The 19606-nt window shown below is 37.2% G+C and overlaps 1 protein-coding gene across 6 annotated transcripts in view; it reads left to right on the forward strand.

Annotated features, from left to right (window-relative positions):
- Window positions 1–19606, forward strand: part of LOC138033865 (lysine-specific histone demethylase 2-like) — a 171942-nt gene that overhangs the window by 115507 nt on the left and 36829 nt on the right. The window contains exons 3-8 of one of the 6 annotated variants that reach the window (XM_068881728.1): window positions 2040–2129; window positions 8732–8960; window positions 14365–14409; window positions 14863–15025; window positions 16655–16760; window positions 17094–17157. The exons of 4 other annotated variants lie outside the window; for them this stretch is intronic. In XM_068881728.1, the coding sequence (XP_068737829.1) occupies window positions 2040–2129; window positions 8732–8960; window positions 14365–14409; window positions 14863–15025; window positions 16655–16760; window positions 17094–17157 (697 nt within the window). The remainder of the gene's footprint in view (window positions 1–2039; window positions 2130–8731; window positions 8961–14364; window positions 14410–14862; window positions 15026–16654; window positions 16761–17093; window positions 17158–19606) is intronic. One more of the 6 variants, XM_068881730.1, reaches the window with a different exon arrangement.

Genomic DNA, 19606 nt, shown 5'->3' on the forward strand with positions numbered 1-19606 from the left:
GAAGAAATGAAACCCATCCTGTAAATCATCTGATTAATTATTTCGAATGAAAAACGTGAAGAATTGGTGCTCAAGTTATAGCCATAAACTTTTTTCAATGATGTTACTGTCAGTAACATGGTTAAGGGCCCAGGGACGAATTTTTTCGAGCGTTGCTAGGGAAGTGAAATGTTACTTCCGGTTACTGACGTCATCATATAGTGAGCTGACCAGAAAACCCACTCCCAAGTAAAAATCACCACACGAACTGTTGTTTGCATCAAAGGTTTTTCCTTGCCCTTCCTCGGGCTTGTTCTCAGATCAACTGTGCATGCGTAAATGAACTGACTTCCGGTTTGAGAAAAACCTACGTTTCTGGCGGTCTTTAAATTGAATTAATTTTTTCTTCATATGGCACGTTTCACCTCCAAATACAGAATATAGGTACGGTAAGCACTGATTTTTTCAAATCATCTTTTTTGAAAAGTTTATGGGTATTTCAGTATTGTTTATCTCTCTAAAAAGAACATTTTTCAAAATGAAAAGAAAACCATGCTTGGCTGGATGCAAAAACGAATACAGTAAATACCCAAATTGTGTAGCACGTAGACAAATTTAGAGTTTTTTTAAGTTGGAAACTGACCAAAATAATGCCAAATTCTTCAAATTACTTACCAGTAACCATTACATCCTTAGCAATGCACCCCAAAAAATACGTCTGTACTATTGGTGTGCAAATTTATGCAGATTGTTTGTCTTTGTTGTTAACAGTAATTTTGTGTAATTTGTTTTAACCCATTGACCCCTGGGAGTGAGACTTACATTTAACTGTATATAGATCTATTTTACACTGTTTAATGCCAGACAATTTTACTTGTCAACTGGGTCCCCTCGTTAAGAACCTTGAAAAAAAATGTGTTAAACTCGGGATAAAAAAATTAATATTTTTTCATTTGAAGCCGGTCACTGGCGGTATACCGCCGTCTGTTTGTCAGAAATTTGTCTCTCACCGCCAGCTACTCAGCCTTGATTTTCACTCAAACTCTTGTAAAAGATAATATTGACCTCCTCTTACATTGATTACCCCAGTCATCTACTGCAAAAGTTATATTGAAACCCCTGTTTTAAATAGTGCGTGTAAATGATCAAAATGAAGCCATTTGGTCGAGAAAATTGTCTCATCCAGCAAGAAACCATTGTGACATTGTGGTGTTGACAAAGAGTATAAGAAATATATCTAGAGATTCCAAAATGAGCAGTATTGATCACTCTTATTGATCTTCTGTGCAGTTTGAACATACATTTACCGGTATATTGTAATTTGTGCAGTAAAATTCAACCCAGGGGTTTTTAAAAAAAAAATTGTAGGATGATGGTTTAAGTAGAGTAACCGTCTGTTGTCATTTAGATTGACGTCAAAATTAGTTTTAACCTTTGAAAGAATCTGTTCTTAATTACACCTGTACCTCAACTTAGGGAAAAAGTACAATGTAGCTAACGCTTTTTGATGGCTCTTGGTACTTACATGAACATGTACAATGTATTTAAACCACTATTAACCCTTGAAGTTCGATTTTTTTGCTTCATTGAGTTAACAAATAATTATTATTATTTATTAATTTTTATGCTTAATCCATTACAATACAATACATACTTAATTGACCGCTTCCCACTGGGGTTTTTCAGGGCCATTTAAACACAACAAAACAGAACAATAAGAACAACTGTTAAGAATCCTAACTGGCCGGAGGCAAACCAGTTGGCTATTTACAAGTGCAGCTGGGAAGTTGAACCAGGGACTACTGTACCAACAAGTGGTCACAGCGACTGTTGAACCCAGAATCTCCGAATTTCAAGGCAAGCGCCCTAACCACTGGGCCACACTGCCTCTCCATTGACTCCCGGGGGGTCCCCATTGACTAGTAAAAATCGTCTGTTGTTAGACAGAGTAAAATACTAAGTCTGGCCGGTTTGGGTGTTAAAGGGTTAAAAATGATTAAGTTTGAGGTACATGTCCTTTGATGTCCTATTTAATTATACTTATAAATGACATTTAACAGTTGTGCTGGTGCAGGTTACACATCAAGATGGTACCACATGTCTGATGGAGAACATTTTTGTAACGCTTGTTTTGATTACATGTATCGCAGGTGAGTCAGCCCATGGATTATTCCACAATGCTGCCATGATAATGCTATTTTTGTTTCATGATCTTTGGCCATCAGTTATAATATCTAAATGCACATACTGATTTATGTTAAAACCATTGTGCAACAACATGCACTGCAATACATGTATGTTATTGGAAGTCTTCGTGTGGTCATTATTCATTTACCTCATGGGAAGTGGCATGTTCCATTTTTTGGCAAAATTAATATACCGGTAAGTTGAAATTCAATGAACAAAGAAAATATTTTTTTTAAAATGCAACCACACTTTTGACTTTAAGGAAAATGTTTTCGTTGTTTCAAACAGCATCATCAGTCATATACTAGTGAGTGTATAAACATTAAATGTTTTACAAGATAATCCAAATAATACAATATACAATGTATATAATTTACTTAATCAAGACAATGATTCTTTGTAGATTAAATGTTTGTTACAAAGAGATAAAATTTAAGTATCTGTTGCTCAGATGCAACGTTTTATCGTTTTAAGGTTTTAAGGCAATGCCTCGAAGTAATCAAGTAAGGGGCTTTAACGTTCTTTAAGGCAATACCTTTAACATTCTATAAAGGCCACACTTTAGAAATTCCTTAAAAGCAGGGCCTTTAGCTTTTGGTAAAAACCACGCTTTTAAAAAAGCATGGACGTTTGATGTTCTTTAATACACACTGTAAAATCACTGGGCCTTAATCTTAAATCTTTAAAGGTTATGCTGTAAACATTCCTCAAAGGCCCCTCTTTTAACATTCCTTAGACATTCATTAAAGGCGGTGCCTTTAACACTCCTTAAAGACCACGCTTTTAATATTCTTTAAATGCGGGGCCTTTAACAATCCCTACGAGTTTCAATGCTGCTGCACTGTAGTCAACACAATCACATTTTATTACTGGTCTCCCACTTGATATACTGTAAGTCAAACATCATGCAGCCAAGCAGTTCATTTGAAATTGATTCACATATTGTGCACATTTAGATGACTGGAAACTATGCCAGGGAGAAGTTCTGCAAGCACCAAAACCAAGCAATGTTGTTGGTGAATATGATGGCGCAGTGGTGGGCCATTTAAAGCGAGGAAAAAGTCAACACTTTGCTAAAACCATTCTCTACTTTATAGAAACAGAGCAACATAGTTCATGTAGCATGGTCATAAAAGCCGACAAAGCTGTTAACTTTGGGGATGGAGAAGGGATGTAAGCTGAGACTCTCAGGTCAAAAAAAATTTGTCGACATTTTGATGAAAGAGTTGGAACGCCTTGAAAAGTGAACATTATGCAGTTGTACTCAGAAACTGAAGAACTCTCAAGCTAAAAAAAAAAAAGAGAACATACAGTGTGTATTTGTAGAGACATTCCAATGGATACCACATCTGGTATGACTCTTGTGATCGGTAGATAACTGTCAATTATGTGATCTGTTCATTGCACTAATTAAAATCAAATTGCACCAGTGTTTGTTCTAGTTTTAGAATTTGATCACACAATAAGAAAACAGTGGGGTGAACTTCTTACTGGTCCAACTTGATTTAATGACGTTTCGGCTGTTCAGCCTTCCTCAGACAAACGTTAAAAACTAAACACTATTTACAATGGTTGTGCGTATAAGAAGTACTGGCTTATATTAAGCAGCTTAATTAAGAAGTACAAAAAGGTTACAATTACAAGCAAAATAACAATAGTATGAGTAAAAGCAAGTGACAAAAGTTATGTAATAGGTCAAATGTAACACACCCCCCGCAAAAGGCCTCTGAATGATCATAATTATTTTAAGGCTATAACATAGTACCAAAGCAGGGCCCTTAAACAATACTGTAATAGGGAACTTAAGATCTACGACGGTGACTTCAATGAAAACGTCACCTCAAAATTTCACTTTGCTTTAACAGAATTCTTTCGTGGTTATTCTATCTTGTTCATTTCTTACAATTTGGGTGAAGTATCCTAAAAATAAATTGGTACGAGCAATTACAAAGTGAAAATACAGAATGAAAGATTCTCTGTTGCATGCTTACATGTACGTTGTCGCCAAAACCTCAAATTTGGGAATTATTAAATTTTCATGTTGTCCTTATGCAGAGTACTGCAAGAATTCGTCCTAAAACCCGTGCTGCACGTGCAGCATGATAATTTATGCTCTTTTAACCAATGATGTCATTGTTTTGCGCCGTTGTTGTTTTCGCCGTCGTAAAATCTTAAGCTCCCTAATAAATTCCCCGCTGAGGGTCCATGAACAGCACTCCTAAAACTGAAATAACGGAACCCTCCGACGGAGCCAATGAACGCAAAACGTAAATCACATAACAATTGAAACTTTTTACAGTGTACATGTACAACGAAGTAATAAATAAAATGAAAACTGGACAGGTCACGAATCATTTTCCAAGCAAGAACATGTGAAACGGTTTAATCATAGTAACTGTTAATTAATACGATTTTTGAAGGGGAATTCGCGCCTTTTGTTAAGGCCATGCAGATAAAGTGTGAATAATTGTGTCATCCAACAGGCTTCCCTGGTAAGTAGTAACTGGTCTAAATGTAATGGAGTTTGGAAGGATATAATTTGTTCGATGATGACAAAACTCATTTGAGAAATGTCATGTTGGGAACTATTAAAATGCACCGCCAATTCACATTTCTCCTATTGTTGAACATATCCGATTTATTTTTGCGGAATCTAATGTTAAACTCAGTTGATGTAGAACCCACATATTGTAGATCAAATTTACCGCATGTAGCAAGGTAAATTATTTTTGGATCAACAGGACACATTTTGTCGGATAGGATATTGCCTACCTGTGGCCGAGTAGTAGGAAATTCTTACACAAATCACACCAGGTCCTATTTTTATCACATTTAAAGCAACTTCCCTTATTGACTGTCTGATTAACGGCAGAGCTTGGTCGAAATTTAGATGGCACTAGAACTTCTTTGAGATTTTTGGTTCGGCGGTAAGCAGGGAAAACAGATTTAGCTGGAAATATTTCCGCGATTTGAGGTGATAATCTTAATAAATGAAAGTGCTTCTTAATTAATTAATGATGTTTTGAATGTCTGGCAAAATGGGATTATAATCGAGTACCAGAGGAAAAACTTTTTTGCTAGCTTTCACCTTTTTGCTTAAAAGTTCGGATCTGGGAATTTTAAGAGCCTTATCAAACTGTTTGTCCACTAAATGTGTGGGGTAATTTTGCAACTTGAGATATCCTTTGTATGCTTCACATCTAGTTTCTAAAAAAATATCAATGGAACAATTGCGCTTAATTCTCAAAGCTACCCCATAAGGAATTGCCCTTTTGAAATGTAACTGGTGTGAACTAGCGAACAGCAAATAAAGGTGGCTGTCAGTAGGCTTAGAATAAATATCAGTAACAATTAACCCATCCTTAAGGTGTAATGGAAGATCCAAAACATGGAAAAAACTATCTGAATAAACCAATTCAAATTTGATGGTGGGGTACAGGGAATTAATGTAATCAGTGAATTCAAGCAATTTAGGCAAACCTTGGGTCCAGAGGTCGAAAATATCATCTCTATACATGTACCTCCACCAGAGCATCGGCTTCAAGCTGCCTTCTAATTTGGCTTTCTCATCGATTATGCCCATTGCTAAGTCCGCATAACTACATGGCATTGCATTTTTCGGTCCCATGGCCGTACCATGTTTTTGTACAAAAAAAAAAAAAATATATATATATACATGTATATCGGCCAGACAGTATGGCCACATGCAGAGCGAAAACAAAAAACACGTAGGTAAGTCAAAAGCAAACTGAGTCAGTCCCAGCCACTTATTACAGGGGTTGCCAGTATGGCAATCCCAGTCGGAAAGTGGGTGGGATTTGTTCGTTTTACTTTTTTTGGTTTTTTTTTTGCCGTTTCAGTAAGAGTCTTCCCTGTCACTTCCCTGGTAAGTGGTGTCTTTGTGCATAGAGCCTTCTGTGCATATTTTCCTAGGATCAAGAGGGTAGTGGAAATGCGTTGATTTCTCTGGTGGACACAGTAGAATCATTAACTTAACCTGCAATGGCGTGGAAACTTGTGTAACGCGAATGGCGTTTTAGTGGATCCTTAAACAAAATATACCCTTATGGAGCTCAATAATAGCAGTATTCACATTAGAGGACAGGAAACTCGTTAGACGGGTAACCCATCTGACGAGTTTCCCGTCCTAGTGTGAATTCGCGATGAAAAAGTTATCTGACTTCCCGACATGATTCACATTAGGACGAGTGTTTAGGACGGGTTAAGATGCCGAGGTACTGGTGCGAGATGTGCGTGGTTACCTAGCAAGCAGTCTAATCGGAGCATTCTCTCCTAAAACTTGACCTGGAAACCCGTCTAAGTGTGAATTCGTTATGCATTTTGACGAGTTTCTCGTCTAGTCGGGAAACTCGTCTTTAAAAACTTGTCGACTCAGACGGATAAGTGGACGAGTTTCTTGTTTGAAACTGTTTGAAACGAAGGAAAAGGTGTTTATCTGTGTTTGAAACGCCAACCTGTGCTACATCTGTCAACAACGAACATAATTATTACTGTCGCCGCAAATTATTTCAGTAGAGAATGCACGGAGTAATTTTCCGTTTCATTTGTTTCTTAAAAGTACCTTTTTGTCTTATTGAAGCTTACCGGCTTATGAATTAATCAAAAAAGAATGTGGATGAGGTTTTTTTCCTAACAAGCCAAGGAGCATATTTTGCTGTTGAAATAATGACATAGTGTTTAAAGTAAGGAGCGAGAATTCCGCGTAAACTGCTTTGAAACCTTGTGGGTTAATTGTTGTGTGAAATACAGCTCTGAAAATTGCACATCTAAATCACATCTTGGTCTGAATATCCCAATAAAGTTAAATGAAACCTTAATCAACTCATGTATGGTGTTTTTTCGCCTTCTTGTGCTGTCTAAAATGTCTTATCGCGAAATTACTTTTGGACGGTGACGGTTAAGACTAGAGAGGGAGACAAGGCTTGCAACTTAGCGGCCGTCAGCCGTGACCTTCTCCACTTCAAACTGGAATTAATGCAAAAATACTGAAAATCTCACCTGAATGGCCCTTGGCAGCCGGCCGTGGTTCAAATCCTGATTGGTAGATTTGAAACGGCCAGCATTCCTTGAATTCCTTTGGTTGCTGAGTTTGGCACGGATCATATTGAGAAAGCTGTATTTGTGACTTCAGCATCAAACTTCTTGGAAACTGTTGGAGGGATGAAGCTCAAATTCGGCCAAGAGATAGAAAAAAAAAAAACTAATCTATCAAGATCCATCGCCATTCAGGTGAGATTTTCAGTATTTTTGCGTTAATTCCAGTTTGAAGTGGAGGAAGTCACGGCTGACGGCCGTTTACGTAGTTGCAAGCCTTGTCTCCCTCTCTTGTCTTAATCGTCGCTGGCCAAAAGTAATTTTGCAATAAGATGCTTTAGATGGCCCAAGAAGGCGAAAAAACACCATACATGAGTCGATCAAGGTTTCATTTAACTTTATTGGGATATTCAGACCGACTTGACTTAGATGTGCAATAATTATTTTCAGAGCTTTATTCATAACCCTCATAGATTCTCTTCGTTTCATATAAACATATATTAAACCACAAACACATAGAGTGGTCTGCCTGTGATAATATAATTGTGCACATGTTAATTTTTCTGTTTCAAATGCAATGAAATGTGACACTTCGTTTCAAATGCATTTGAAACATGTTTGAAACTGTTTGAAACCTGAATAAATTTGTTTGAAACACTGTTTTGAAACTCGTTTGGGAAGAAATGGTCTAAGCATCCTTTTCATCTGGATGGTCACATTTATGAGTAACCATAACTTTCATTTTGTGGTTTACCCGCAGTATACATGTATTTACTGTACAGAATGCACCTCAGTTATGAATAACAATTGTTGGTTCAGTTGCATACAATTTCTTTATTAATTTTCTTGTCAAAACCCTTCAAGTGTTGCTATGAACTTGCTTCCTATAGTACATGTAAGTTATTTTTTTGCCAAAGGCTATATATTTCGTTAGAAGAAAAGAGCAAGGGTCTCTTTCCAGTTGTCCTTCCCTGAGGTACAGTAAATCGTCATTTTCAGGGCTGTAGCCAGTATCAGGCAAACCGAGGCACTTGCCTCAGTCATTTTTTAAAAATATAGTGTGATTCTGGTGTTGTCTTTAACCCATTGACTCCCAGGGGTTCCCCATTGACGAGTAAAATCGTCTGGCGTTATATTAGACAGAGTAAAATACTACGTCTGGCCGATTTCGGCCGGTTTGGACGTCAAAGGGTTGCTCAAACACCTAAAGTACCTGCGCAGATAATCTAACCGTGGACATTGCCTCAGTCAAAATTTTTTTCTGGCTACGGCCCTGATTTTGGAGATATTTAACACTCTTAATTTTTTTTAGGTATAGTGCACTTTTAGCCAATAATGTGGCATAATTATCCTTCTTTTGGGCTTGCTCAATTTTTTTCCAATAATACCTGTAATTATTAAAATAAATGTTTTTATTGCTATGCCAATTTTCACAACTGCTTCATACATGTATGTGTGTGGCTGTCAACTGAAGATGTAAAAATGTACATGTGTATTGTTTTATCTGTAGCTGTAAAGATGGTTATGAGACTTACACAAAGTGGAAGTATGACTGGAGCACAAATGGGCAAAGAGAAGCCAGCATTAAGGTTTATGTTTCTGAAAGGATAATGCCATTTTGGGTACAGTGTACACTCTGTTCAAAATGGAGGGAATTTCCAGAAAATCAGTTGACAACAAACGTAATCAAGACGTGGAAATGTACATCATCAGTTGGGACAATGAAAAGTAAAACTAAGGTAACAATATAATGAAAGATATAATTATTTTGCTAGACATATAGACTGATCCGGCTAATTCTGTGTTGTACCCAAATCAAATCTCTTGGGGTAAAGGTTCTTTGTGTGTTGTATTTGCATGATAATATAGCGTTCACATTATTATTATTATTATTATTATTATTATCATTATCATTATCATTATCATTATCATTATCATTATCATTATTATTATTATTATTATTATTATTATTATTATTATTATTATTATTATACGGAAAGTAATTTAAACAAAACGTTTTGTTCCCAAAGGATTTGAATTGGGTACAACATTGAGTTATGAATCAGTCTATTATTATTATCTTGGAACTTAAGAGATACAAAATTTCATTTTCTTCTTGTTCATAAACTTGCTGAAAGTCATGGTGGAAGACAGCTTTGAAAACAGAATTAACACAATGTCATTGGTTGACTAAAAAAAAAACATTAATTTTTAACTCAGAAAATGGCAAAGCAATCTTCGAGTTATTGGGGTGGAGCTGGCTGTCACTCGTTCTATGGGTCCGTCAGTCAGATCCTGTCAAAGTTTTTTACATTAATCCACTGACTAGTGCATAGCGTGCGAGTGCGAGAAACGGTCATAGGGTACACAATTTTTGCTTGTTCGATAAAGATACAGTTTCTTAGTGCCAATTAAATTACTAGACTACTAAATTTAATACTAGCACACACACACAACTAGATCACCAATAATTATTGTCTTTCAGCGAGCATGTCAAACACATGCATTAGTGTTAATCTAGCCAAAAAATTGGAGTTGTCCTAAGAATGAAAAATTTAATTCCAGAAAAGGCTAAGCTACACATATTTAAATGAAGGGGGTAGTTTCTAAAGAAACTGTGGTGCTGCGTCAGTGAGGAAGTACCACATTTGACATATTGCTCCACAGTTTGGCATTAAATCAGATCTTCAGACAAACAAAAACTTGAAAGGTTACAAGAGAAGGTGCAAAGGGCATCTTCAAAGACAAAAGCAGTTCCTACAATGTATGAAGACCTTCTAAACAAAGCTAAGCTTGTGACTTTAAATTAATCTAATCAAAGACATCAAAACATAGCTATTCTTACATGTATGTTTAATGTTAAACATGGCATCTGCCCCACATACATATCCGATCTTTTTAATCAACAAACCACCCAATATAGCCTTCGGAACTCATACTGTAACATACGGAAAGCATTCCATTACATGTAAGTATCATGTACGTGGGGGCACAAGAAATGAAAGTCAGTTTAAGAAATTAATAAGACAAATGGATCTGTCAAATTTAATAATTAGCAACGAATGTGGACCTGACTGTCTTCTCTGCAGCTCGTTGAGACAAGGAGTATTTTTAATACAATAGTATCGGTAGATTTATAGATCTTTCTTATACAGAATAGCATTGGTATTTTTTCACCACTATCCTAGAATTTCATTATATTTAATATTTATTTAGTATTTACTGGTATTATTATTATTATTATTATTATTATCATTATTATTATTATTGTTTTATTTTTATTTTTTGTTTTGTTACATGTACTTTGTCTTCAGTTAGCAGGTATGCTAAACTACTTTGACACAAATACCGGTAATGTTATTGTTGTTGTTGTTATATGCTTTGACCACTGGATCTTTAGTATCCGGTGAAGGCGCTTGTGAAGGAACGTATCCAGCTTTTTCTTGTCTGTTTGGGTCATTCTCGAGTTTTCACAACCATGCAACAGTACCGAGATGATGTTAGACTTTGATGTTAGATTTTGGTCTTGTTCTTGCTGGTAAGCTGACTATTCTTCCAAATCTTTCCCAGTTTGCTGTACCTAACATTGCCTTGATGTCATCTTTGTGCCACCAGAGGTGCTGACAAGAGCACCCAGGTACACAAAACTTTCTACATCGTCAATGTCTTGGTCATCAACCTGCACCTTTTCATTGTTGGTTTGTTCAGTCTATAAGGAGTTTGGTCTTCTCAGAATTAATTTTCAACCCTGTTGCTTTGCTGTTAATGTTGAGGCTTTTGTTGAATTTGTTGTTTTGTGTGGGACAAAAGAGCAATGTCATCAGCAAAGTCCAAGTGGTTTAACTTGGACTGCAGCTTCCATCTGTTACCTGTGTTGTCAACCTGCAGCTTTCTTCTCATGATCCAGTCTATTACAAGCAAGAAGCAGAACCCCGACATATTGCAACCCTGTTTGACACCAGACTTCACATCGAACCAACCAGGTTGACCTGCACCATCAATCACCGCACATTGGCTCCCATCATGCATTGCCTTGACCATTCTGACAAGCTTTGGCTGGATCCCATAACTGTCCATAATCTTCCACAAGGTTTCCCTGTCTACGCTGTCAAAGGCCTTTTTGTAGTCGATAAAACACACATACAAGCTAGAATTCCATTCTATTGTCTGCTCCACGATGTTTCTAAGGATGAACATCTGTTCTATCTTACTTCTTCCTCGTCTAAAACCAGCCTGCTCCTTGCATAATTTTGCATCGACACCATCTGATATTCTTTGGATCAACACCTTGCCCATCTTTTTTGCCGAGACAGACATAAGAGTTATCCCTCTCTAATTTCCACACTTAATGAGATCCCCTTTCTTTATAGGTAACCTGACAATGACACCCTTCTTCCATTCTGCAGGAATAGTCTCACTAACCCCTATTGCACAGAAGAGGTTGAGTAGACTGTTGTTTTCATATCAGCTTTGAACAGCTTCACGGTTATACCGTCCACCCCAGGTGCTTTGCCTGTGCCCATGCTGACAATAGTGCTCTTTATCTCAGCCTTAGTTATGGGGTCTGAAGGTATTTCGTCCATCACCTACACCTCGCTCACCACCTCAGCCACTAGTTCTGGGCTCGGTCTGTTCAATATTTCTGCAAAGTGCTCTTTCCACCTCTGTCGCACCTCATCTTCGTTAGTCAACAACTTCCCTGCCTTATTTATCGCTGTGTCAATTTTCTTTGTTGGTTCACTACATATCCTCCTTGTTGCATCATAAACGCTCTTCATCTGCCCGCAGTTAGCAGTGTCCTCAGCCTCTTGGCCTATGCTATTAGCCCACTCTCTTATCCTTTCTCAAGCTTCTCTTCACTTCCATGTCTTTCTTTCTGTAATTTTATGCAATTTGAGTCTTAACCTTTCTGACCTTGTACCAACTACCTTTTGTTTAAGCTGCCACCTTTTTTCAATGCCTTTCCAGTTCTCAGGGCTAATCCATCCTTTACTTTTCCTTGCCCGGTAGCCGAGCACATCTCAAGCTGTTTTGCCTTAACTTTCTTTGATCTTTTTCCACTTCTCCTCTACTTTCCTTTCATGTACCGCTGTGCCCTCATCTTCATGCCTGCTTTCGCCATCCTGGTCATCCACCGATAAGCAGCTAAACTTGTTCTTTAACTCCAACTGAAACTGTTTCCTAATTAATTTCCATGCACTGTCAACTTGCTTGTGTCATATCTTCTGACTTTCCCTAATAGTTTATTATAAGGAGATAGTGTGCAGAAAATGAACGTGCAATTCTCAAAAGCGATGAAAAATTACTGTAGGTGAATATCAACAACCACCCAATATTTCAACAGATCAAGGGAGCAAGAATTTAACAAGGAATGGATGCTGTTATCAGAATTATGACCAAAAGTGATTAATAGTAAGGTTTCCATTAAATGCCTCGAAGGCAATAATGTATTGTATCTCTCTTTCGGTCTCCCATCCAAATACTAACCCTGCTCGACAGGGCTTATTTTCAGTGAACGTTTGTTAAAAAGGATGTGTTTTGAACAGCAGAAACAACTTTTTACGCTTCTATATTTAATTACATGTACACTTAGATTACTGTTAACAGCGATAGAAATACAGTTTGTTCAGATTGGGGTTTGAGCAACATACAATAATTGTAAGCTCTAGAAAATATTGCATTGTGTGAAACAATTAACAGTTTTAGGCAACGTTCATGGACAAATGACAAAAGTTCAAATGTGTCTTGACTATTCCAATTGAAAAAAAGGTGTTACGATGCGTATGACTGTTGTCCTCTATAAGCAATGACATTATCGTATCTGTCTCAGTTGGTCTCCCATTCAAATACTAACCCCACCCAATAGGGCTTAACATCAGTGAACGTTTTACCACTGTCCAGCATTATTGTACTTTACTCACTGAAGAGTAGAACTGATAAGCACATCAATTGGCATGTTAAATTGCTGTGAAAAAGAAGTTGAAGTGAACTCGGAATCAACCTCGATGCCAGTGTTTATCGATTTCATTTTTATTACTTTCTTCAATCTCTCTGGGTTTAGTTTTAATTTTTTGAATAATTATTATTATAAGTAACAACAAGAGAAAATGAGGGGACAGAGAAGGAGGCTCCCGGTCCAGCCCTTGGGATATGTCATGTCCACGAAAGTTATTTTTAGACGAGCGGAAGTCTTCTGAGACGTCCGCATGCAGGCCAACCTCGGTCCGATGTTTGAAAGAAAATACATATTCATCAGCCTTCCACGTGCGCCATCATTTTCTCTTTTCACTAAGAGCCTGAGAGCGAAGGAAGACTGCATGCGGACATCTCGGAAGACAGACTTCCCCTAGAACAAAGACTTCGCTCGTCTAAAAATAACTTTTGTGGACATAACATATCCCGGCCAATGCCTTGAGCCTCCCTCTCTGTCCCCTTATTTTCTCTTGGTAACAACATTAAATTTTTCTCTCAGGGAAGCCATGTAGTAGTATTTATCTTGTATCGTTTCCTCGGCTGTATTTGTAGTATGTGCCATTTTGCCATCACAGTTTTCACTACTGGTAAAAAAAGGAAAGGAAAGGAACTTAATTTAAGTCTCAAATCAAATTTTGGTTTTTGAGGAGAGGGGAAAACGGGAGTACCCGGAGAAAATACCTCTCAGTGCAGAGTAGAGAACCAACAAACAAAACCCACATACAGTGAGTGACCCCGAGTCTGGAAATCGAACCAGGGCCACATTGGTGTGAGGTGAGTGCTCTCACCACTACGCTATCCCTGCACCCCTGGTACACGATACATCCACTTCCTGTGTGGGACAGATACATGTGTATGCTTCACTGTAGGCCTAACCTTTGTATGCCACATAAATTAATCAAACAAAATGTTCCTGATATTATTTTTTTTACTACAGTAATGAAAGTAACTCAATACTCATCTTTGTATGCAACAGCCACACTTTTATTGTTGAATAATTTTGTCAATGACCAAATTATGCAAAAATGCGAACAACCTCCTTCCAAAGGTCTCTTCTCGCGCTCCAGGGGAAGTGGAGAAGAGAGACTCTGGGAACAAGGCTTAATATTTTCACCTTTCAGAATTCATTTTCTGAGTTCAATGGCTCATGACCACTTTGATTCTTTGCAGGGTAAAAAGATATTGGTCAGTCCCTGTAGTCTTGAGGAAGATGAGGTTTGTATTAATAACCTACATGTATGAATAGTGATTGAAAAGAAAACCAAGAGAAGTGTCTATAAAGTTGTGCATGATCCATTTTGAAATTGTGTTCTGTAATTCTTAGGCACTAAGACATGTTAATTGCTGCAAGTGGAAATTATTAGAATACAGTGCATATAAAAAACTTTTTTGGCATACCGGTAATTATTATTCCTATAAAGAAAATAGATTTCACCGCCTCGAACTATAAATTATTTTATATGCAATTTACAACCAGCAACCACTTAGTATGTAAAATTCTGTAGAAAAGATGTTAAACAGCTTTAAAATAATTGCAGCAGTGTTTCAACTACATGTATACTGGATGCTAACTGAAATGTCTAGTATCCAGGTGAAAAATCTAGTGAATTTGTGTAAAATTAAGTCCATGCAACTGAGTTCTCAGCTAATTTAACTTGTCTTTACAAGAGGGTTTCTGCTGTGAACTGTGCTGGTTGGTTGGAAAGTCTCACTGAACCGCCACTTCTACAGAGTTGTCCAGCAGCGCCATTTCTCATGTCTTACTTTCCTGATGGTGTCGGTCTGAGTCCTACACTGAATAACTGGAAACAAAATGCCTCAGATTTGACAGGTAGGCAATGACTTGTGCCTAGTGTACAGTGTAAGTAAGAGTTACCTTTTCAACTTTATGAAGTACATGTGCATGGAATGTCACCATAGTATTAATGACGGATATTTTGAAAAGCTGAGAAAAGGTCTCTTCAGATTTATTAAAATTAATAATAATTATTATTGTGGTGTTAAATAATAATTGGTGCAAAAAGAATACAGGAGGAGGCACGACAACGCGGCCAAGGCAATCCACTGGGACCTGGTGGAAAAATAATGTGGGTTTGAACGGACTGATAAAATGGTATCACGGTGTCCTGGAAAACAAGAATTATAAATTCCTGTGGGATTTTAGTGTGCGCACAGATTTGGAAATTCAGGCGAGGAGACCAGATTTGGTGATTGTTGACAAGTGGGACAAAAGTGGCAAAATCATACTATCCCAGGAGATTGTGGTGTAAGAGCAAAAGAGGATAAGACGATTGAAAAATATGGAGCTAGATCTGGTTAGAGAAGTCCAAAGAATGTGGGTGGTGAAAACGAAAGTTGTACCTGTGGTTGTTGGAGCCTTAGGAACAGTACCATTAAGACTGAGAGGCAATCTGAAAGAGCTGGGAGTACAAATGGATACTTTGATTGCTCTCGTCCAGAAATCAGCATTCTGAATATTAAGGGATGAATCGCATAACTTCTTTAGGGGAATTCTCTTTATCTGATTGGCTATCAAGAGGAGGTTTTCAGAGTGGATCAACCATGAAAATTTAATCTTATAATTATATCCTCATCAATACACTGTACAAGCTGATGCCCAATCTCACCCTAGAGAAAGAATTGTAAAAATTTAAACAGCCATGAGACTTCGTGATAATTATGTGCAGTATATACATTGTAAATCCCCAACCATATCCATAACTGTACTTGCAAGGTGAAAAACAGTAAAGGGATGGATGTTTATTTTGTCACAAGTAAGGTTTCAGTTAATAACAATAACAGTTATGATCATCATTGTAATAGGTGCTGTACTGGTGTGGATTATTGCTTCCAGTAATAAACACTAACCAGGAATGCAGAAAATCTTAATTGCACGCTCACTGAATGTTAAAAGACAGTAAATTGGCTGAACGGTATAAACCCACCTGATATCTTTGCTGACGAATACAGACCGCTTCGATCTACATTGTAACCATTGTTTCAAGCTAAAGACAATACCTGCTCAATTAAATTGTTACAAACATTCTTGTTTTATACGCATCGTAAACTCATGGAACAATTTAAGGAAAGAAACCACTGAAAGCAGAAGACTTAAGATGTTTTGAAAATAAATTGTTCAGTGAATTCCCTCGATATTATAGTTTTATAGTTATAATTAATTATCATTTTGTGTTTTTGTATGTTTTTGTATAATATAAATATATTCTGAAATTGTACAGAGTTTTCAAACTGTAGATAAATATTTTTAATAGATTTAGGTATTTACATATCGTAGGATTGTAAACTGATATATTGTTATTTAAGTTAAGGAGGTGGACTAGAAAAGGATAACCTCTTCCACCTCCTTTGACAATTTTTCATCGAATTTTGTAGTGGTGAATGTTTGTTAGTTTTTCAATGTTTATCCCAGCAATAATGGAAATTTAACAATTTGCTTCAGGGTATGTGAAGCTCTTTTATCACCCTGACAATGCGCAGACGGCTTTGACATTCCGTCCTGACATTATGGAAAAAGAAGAAAAAGAAATGTTTCCAGAATTTGTCAGGTGATTGGCCATTTTCTTGTACCCAGAGGTTTCAATAGAAATTTGGAACTGGCTTGAATAGAGTACATGTAACCGACTGCTTTCATTGTCAAATTGAATTTTAATCTTAAGTTTGAAATAATCTGTGGTTAATAGTTTAATACTTCAATTTTAGGGAAAAATGTAATGCGGCTGACTGCTCTGTCTGTGAGTGAAGTAGCCAACTCTTTTCACCAGCTGTCAGTACTAGCTTATTGAGGCCACTGTGTGCGAAACACTTTTTTTGTTTCTTGTTACAGTATGTTGTATGCTTATTAACAATAATATGACCATTTCTTAATTTCTCACTTACAGGTACCCTATGGTTTATCTTGCATTAAGAAATCTTATATTGTCACTGTGGATGATTAACCACAAGGTTTGCAATATTTTTCTTTCAGAATAAAGCTTAATTGTTTGAAACTTTTTACTCTAATTTTTATTCTCACCCCTTTAGTATAAATATTAATTTTATAATATAACCCATTAATACAAAAAAATTAAATTTATTGAGCTACTTATGTGTATTACAGCCTGTCCAGTACCGCTCGAAACTATTTGTGCATTTGCCGCAGTTCTGACTAGGTGAAACTGCAGGTTCAATATCCAGTTTGACCGAGGTTAAACCTCGTCCACGGTAACCGAAAGCTGAGGTTTCACCTAGATTTTTTCCGGTTTATTTACGCCGTGGTTAAGAGAAGACGCAGTATGCTTTTATTCAGGGCGTACCCAATCGATATTTTCGATACTCGATTGAAATCGATCGTAATCAATTCTAATTAATCAATTAATATTGGAAATCGATAGAAATCGATCACTCGCGTCTTTGTGACTATCGATTTTGATCGATTTCTGTAATTAGCTATCGATTTTATCGGTTTGTTCAACGGTGATCCTGGTGAAAAAAAAACAAGAAGTCGCTACCATTGGAGAAAGTAACATCATCTTTATCAACAAAGCGGATTCGAAGGTAAGTGTTATGCAGTGTTTGATTTTCGATTTCCACCGATGTGACAAAAAAATTGTGATCATCGATTTCAATCGATTAAATTGACTAATCAATCGACAAATATCGAGTATTATCGAGTATTATTGATTAATCGATTACATTTTCGATGATCGATTTCGATCGATTTGGTACGCCCTGTTTTATTTGGAGCAGATGCTATCAAAGAAATTTGCATATTATTGCGGATCAATCGCAGCGATAATTAGTATGCGTATTTGCCGTATTTACAATCTGCGATGCTTGGCACATTCGATTATATCATCGGTCCCCGAGAATGTGCTGGATACAATCCCAAGACGCCATGCACTGACCTCTAACCAGATTGGAATTCTGAATTAGGACAAAATCTCCAGAGTTCAGATTACGATGGGCTGTATGCCATTTTTGCCACACAATTAAATCTGGAAAATATTTTCTGGTCCATTTATTCCAGAAGCCATCTATTACGTGACTGTTGGATAAATTCAAAACCGTGTTTTGGAGTTGTAGATTCCTTGAAAGGACCACTAGGTGTTTGTGTGGTTGACTTGCCTAACAGAAGGTCACTCAGGCATAATATGAACCATGGTCGGCTGATGTTGGGTGTCTGCCTATAGGCCTTTCGTTAACTAGGTTGGGGACTTCAAAGAATATAGTTTGAAGTTCGGAGAATGTCAGAATACTTTCTCCAATAACGGCTGTAAGGGCTCTCTTTTAACAGATTTAATAAGAGATTCTAATGCTCCATTTTGCTCCATTTGGTGCATCAGCAGGTGTAAAGTTCCCATTGAAATCCTTTTATAACTCCAAAGTTCTTCAATAATAATGTTCCCATTCGCATGACTTTGTGACACTTTGTAATTCTTGATTAGCTGCGACGAGCTGTGGATTGTTGTCAGAATACATCTTACATGGATATCCTCTTAATGACACAAATTTTCTCAGTACCATTAAAAACTTCTCTGTACTGTAGTCTGGTGCCAGGTCCAGGTAAACATCTCTCGTTGCTAAACAAGTGAAGATCACTCCATACGCTTTAGATGTGGTTCGTTCGTTAACTTCATCACAAATTGTGAAAGGACCAAATAAATCAATGGATGTGGAATACCATGGAGGAGCTGGTTTAATTAATTAAGCCTTTCATAGGAAGATTTCCCATTACTTGTTCTGACAGTTTCTTGTCTAATCTTCTGCACGCAATACAGTTGAGCTTGATGGATTTAATTAGTTTGAGTAACTTAGTTAATATCCAGAACTTGGAGCGAATTTTGCTGGCGGTAGTCAAAACACCGTGGTGCCCTTTCTCGTGAACGTGTCTTGAGTAGAGTTTGGATAATCCGTGTTGGTATGGGAGAAGTATGACGTCTCCTTTATTGTAGCTCATTTCCATCCATTTCTCCCCACGACCACTTACTACATACTGTATATCCCGTTGCTTACATATAAGGACATAAACGCTTATACTTTCTGTCTCTTACATCTTTATCCATCATTTTTTGCGCCTCTCGAATCCAAAATATTTCTGCCCTTTCAATATCTTTACTGTTTAGGTCTTGCGTGGCATTCTTAAATGTCAATCTGGGGTTTCTTTGGTAAAGCTTTAGATCTCTTGCCGTCACTCGTAATAGACGGTTGTACTCTGAAAAATTTTCAATGTCAATTCAAGCTGCTAAGCTATCTTCCACACTTCCATTGATTGTATTAGCCACTTTCAGGATTTGTTTTGGTATTTGTGGTTCAGAGTAGTTACGAGTAATAGGTCACTCGCTTTCTGGATATTGAAGAAATGAAGGTCCTTCTTGCCAAATGCTGCTGTGATCAATTTCACCAGGTTTCTTTC

Source organism: Montipora capricornis, chromosome 14, assembly GCF_036669925.1.
Source record: "Montipora capricornis isolate CH-2021 chromosome 14, ASM3666992v2, whole genome shotgun sequence".
NCBI lineage: Eukaryota > Metazoa > Cnidaria > Anthozoa > Scleractinia > Acroporidae > Montipora > Montipora capricornis.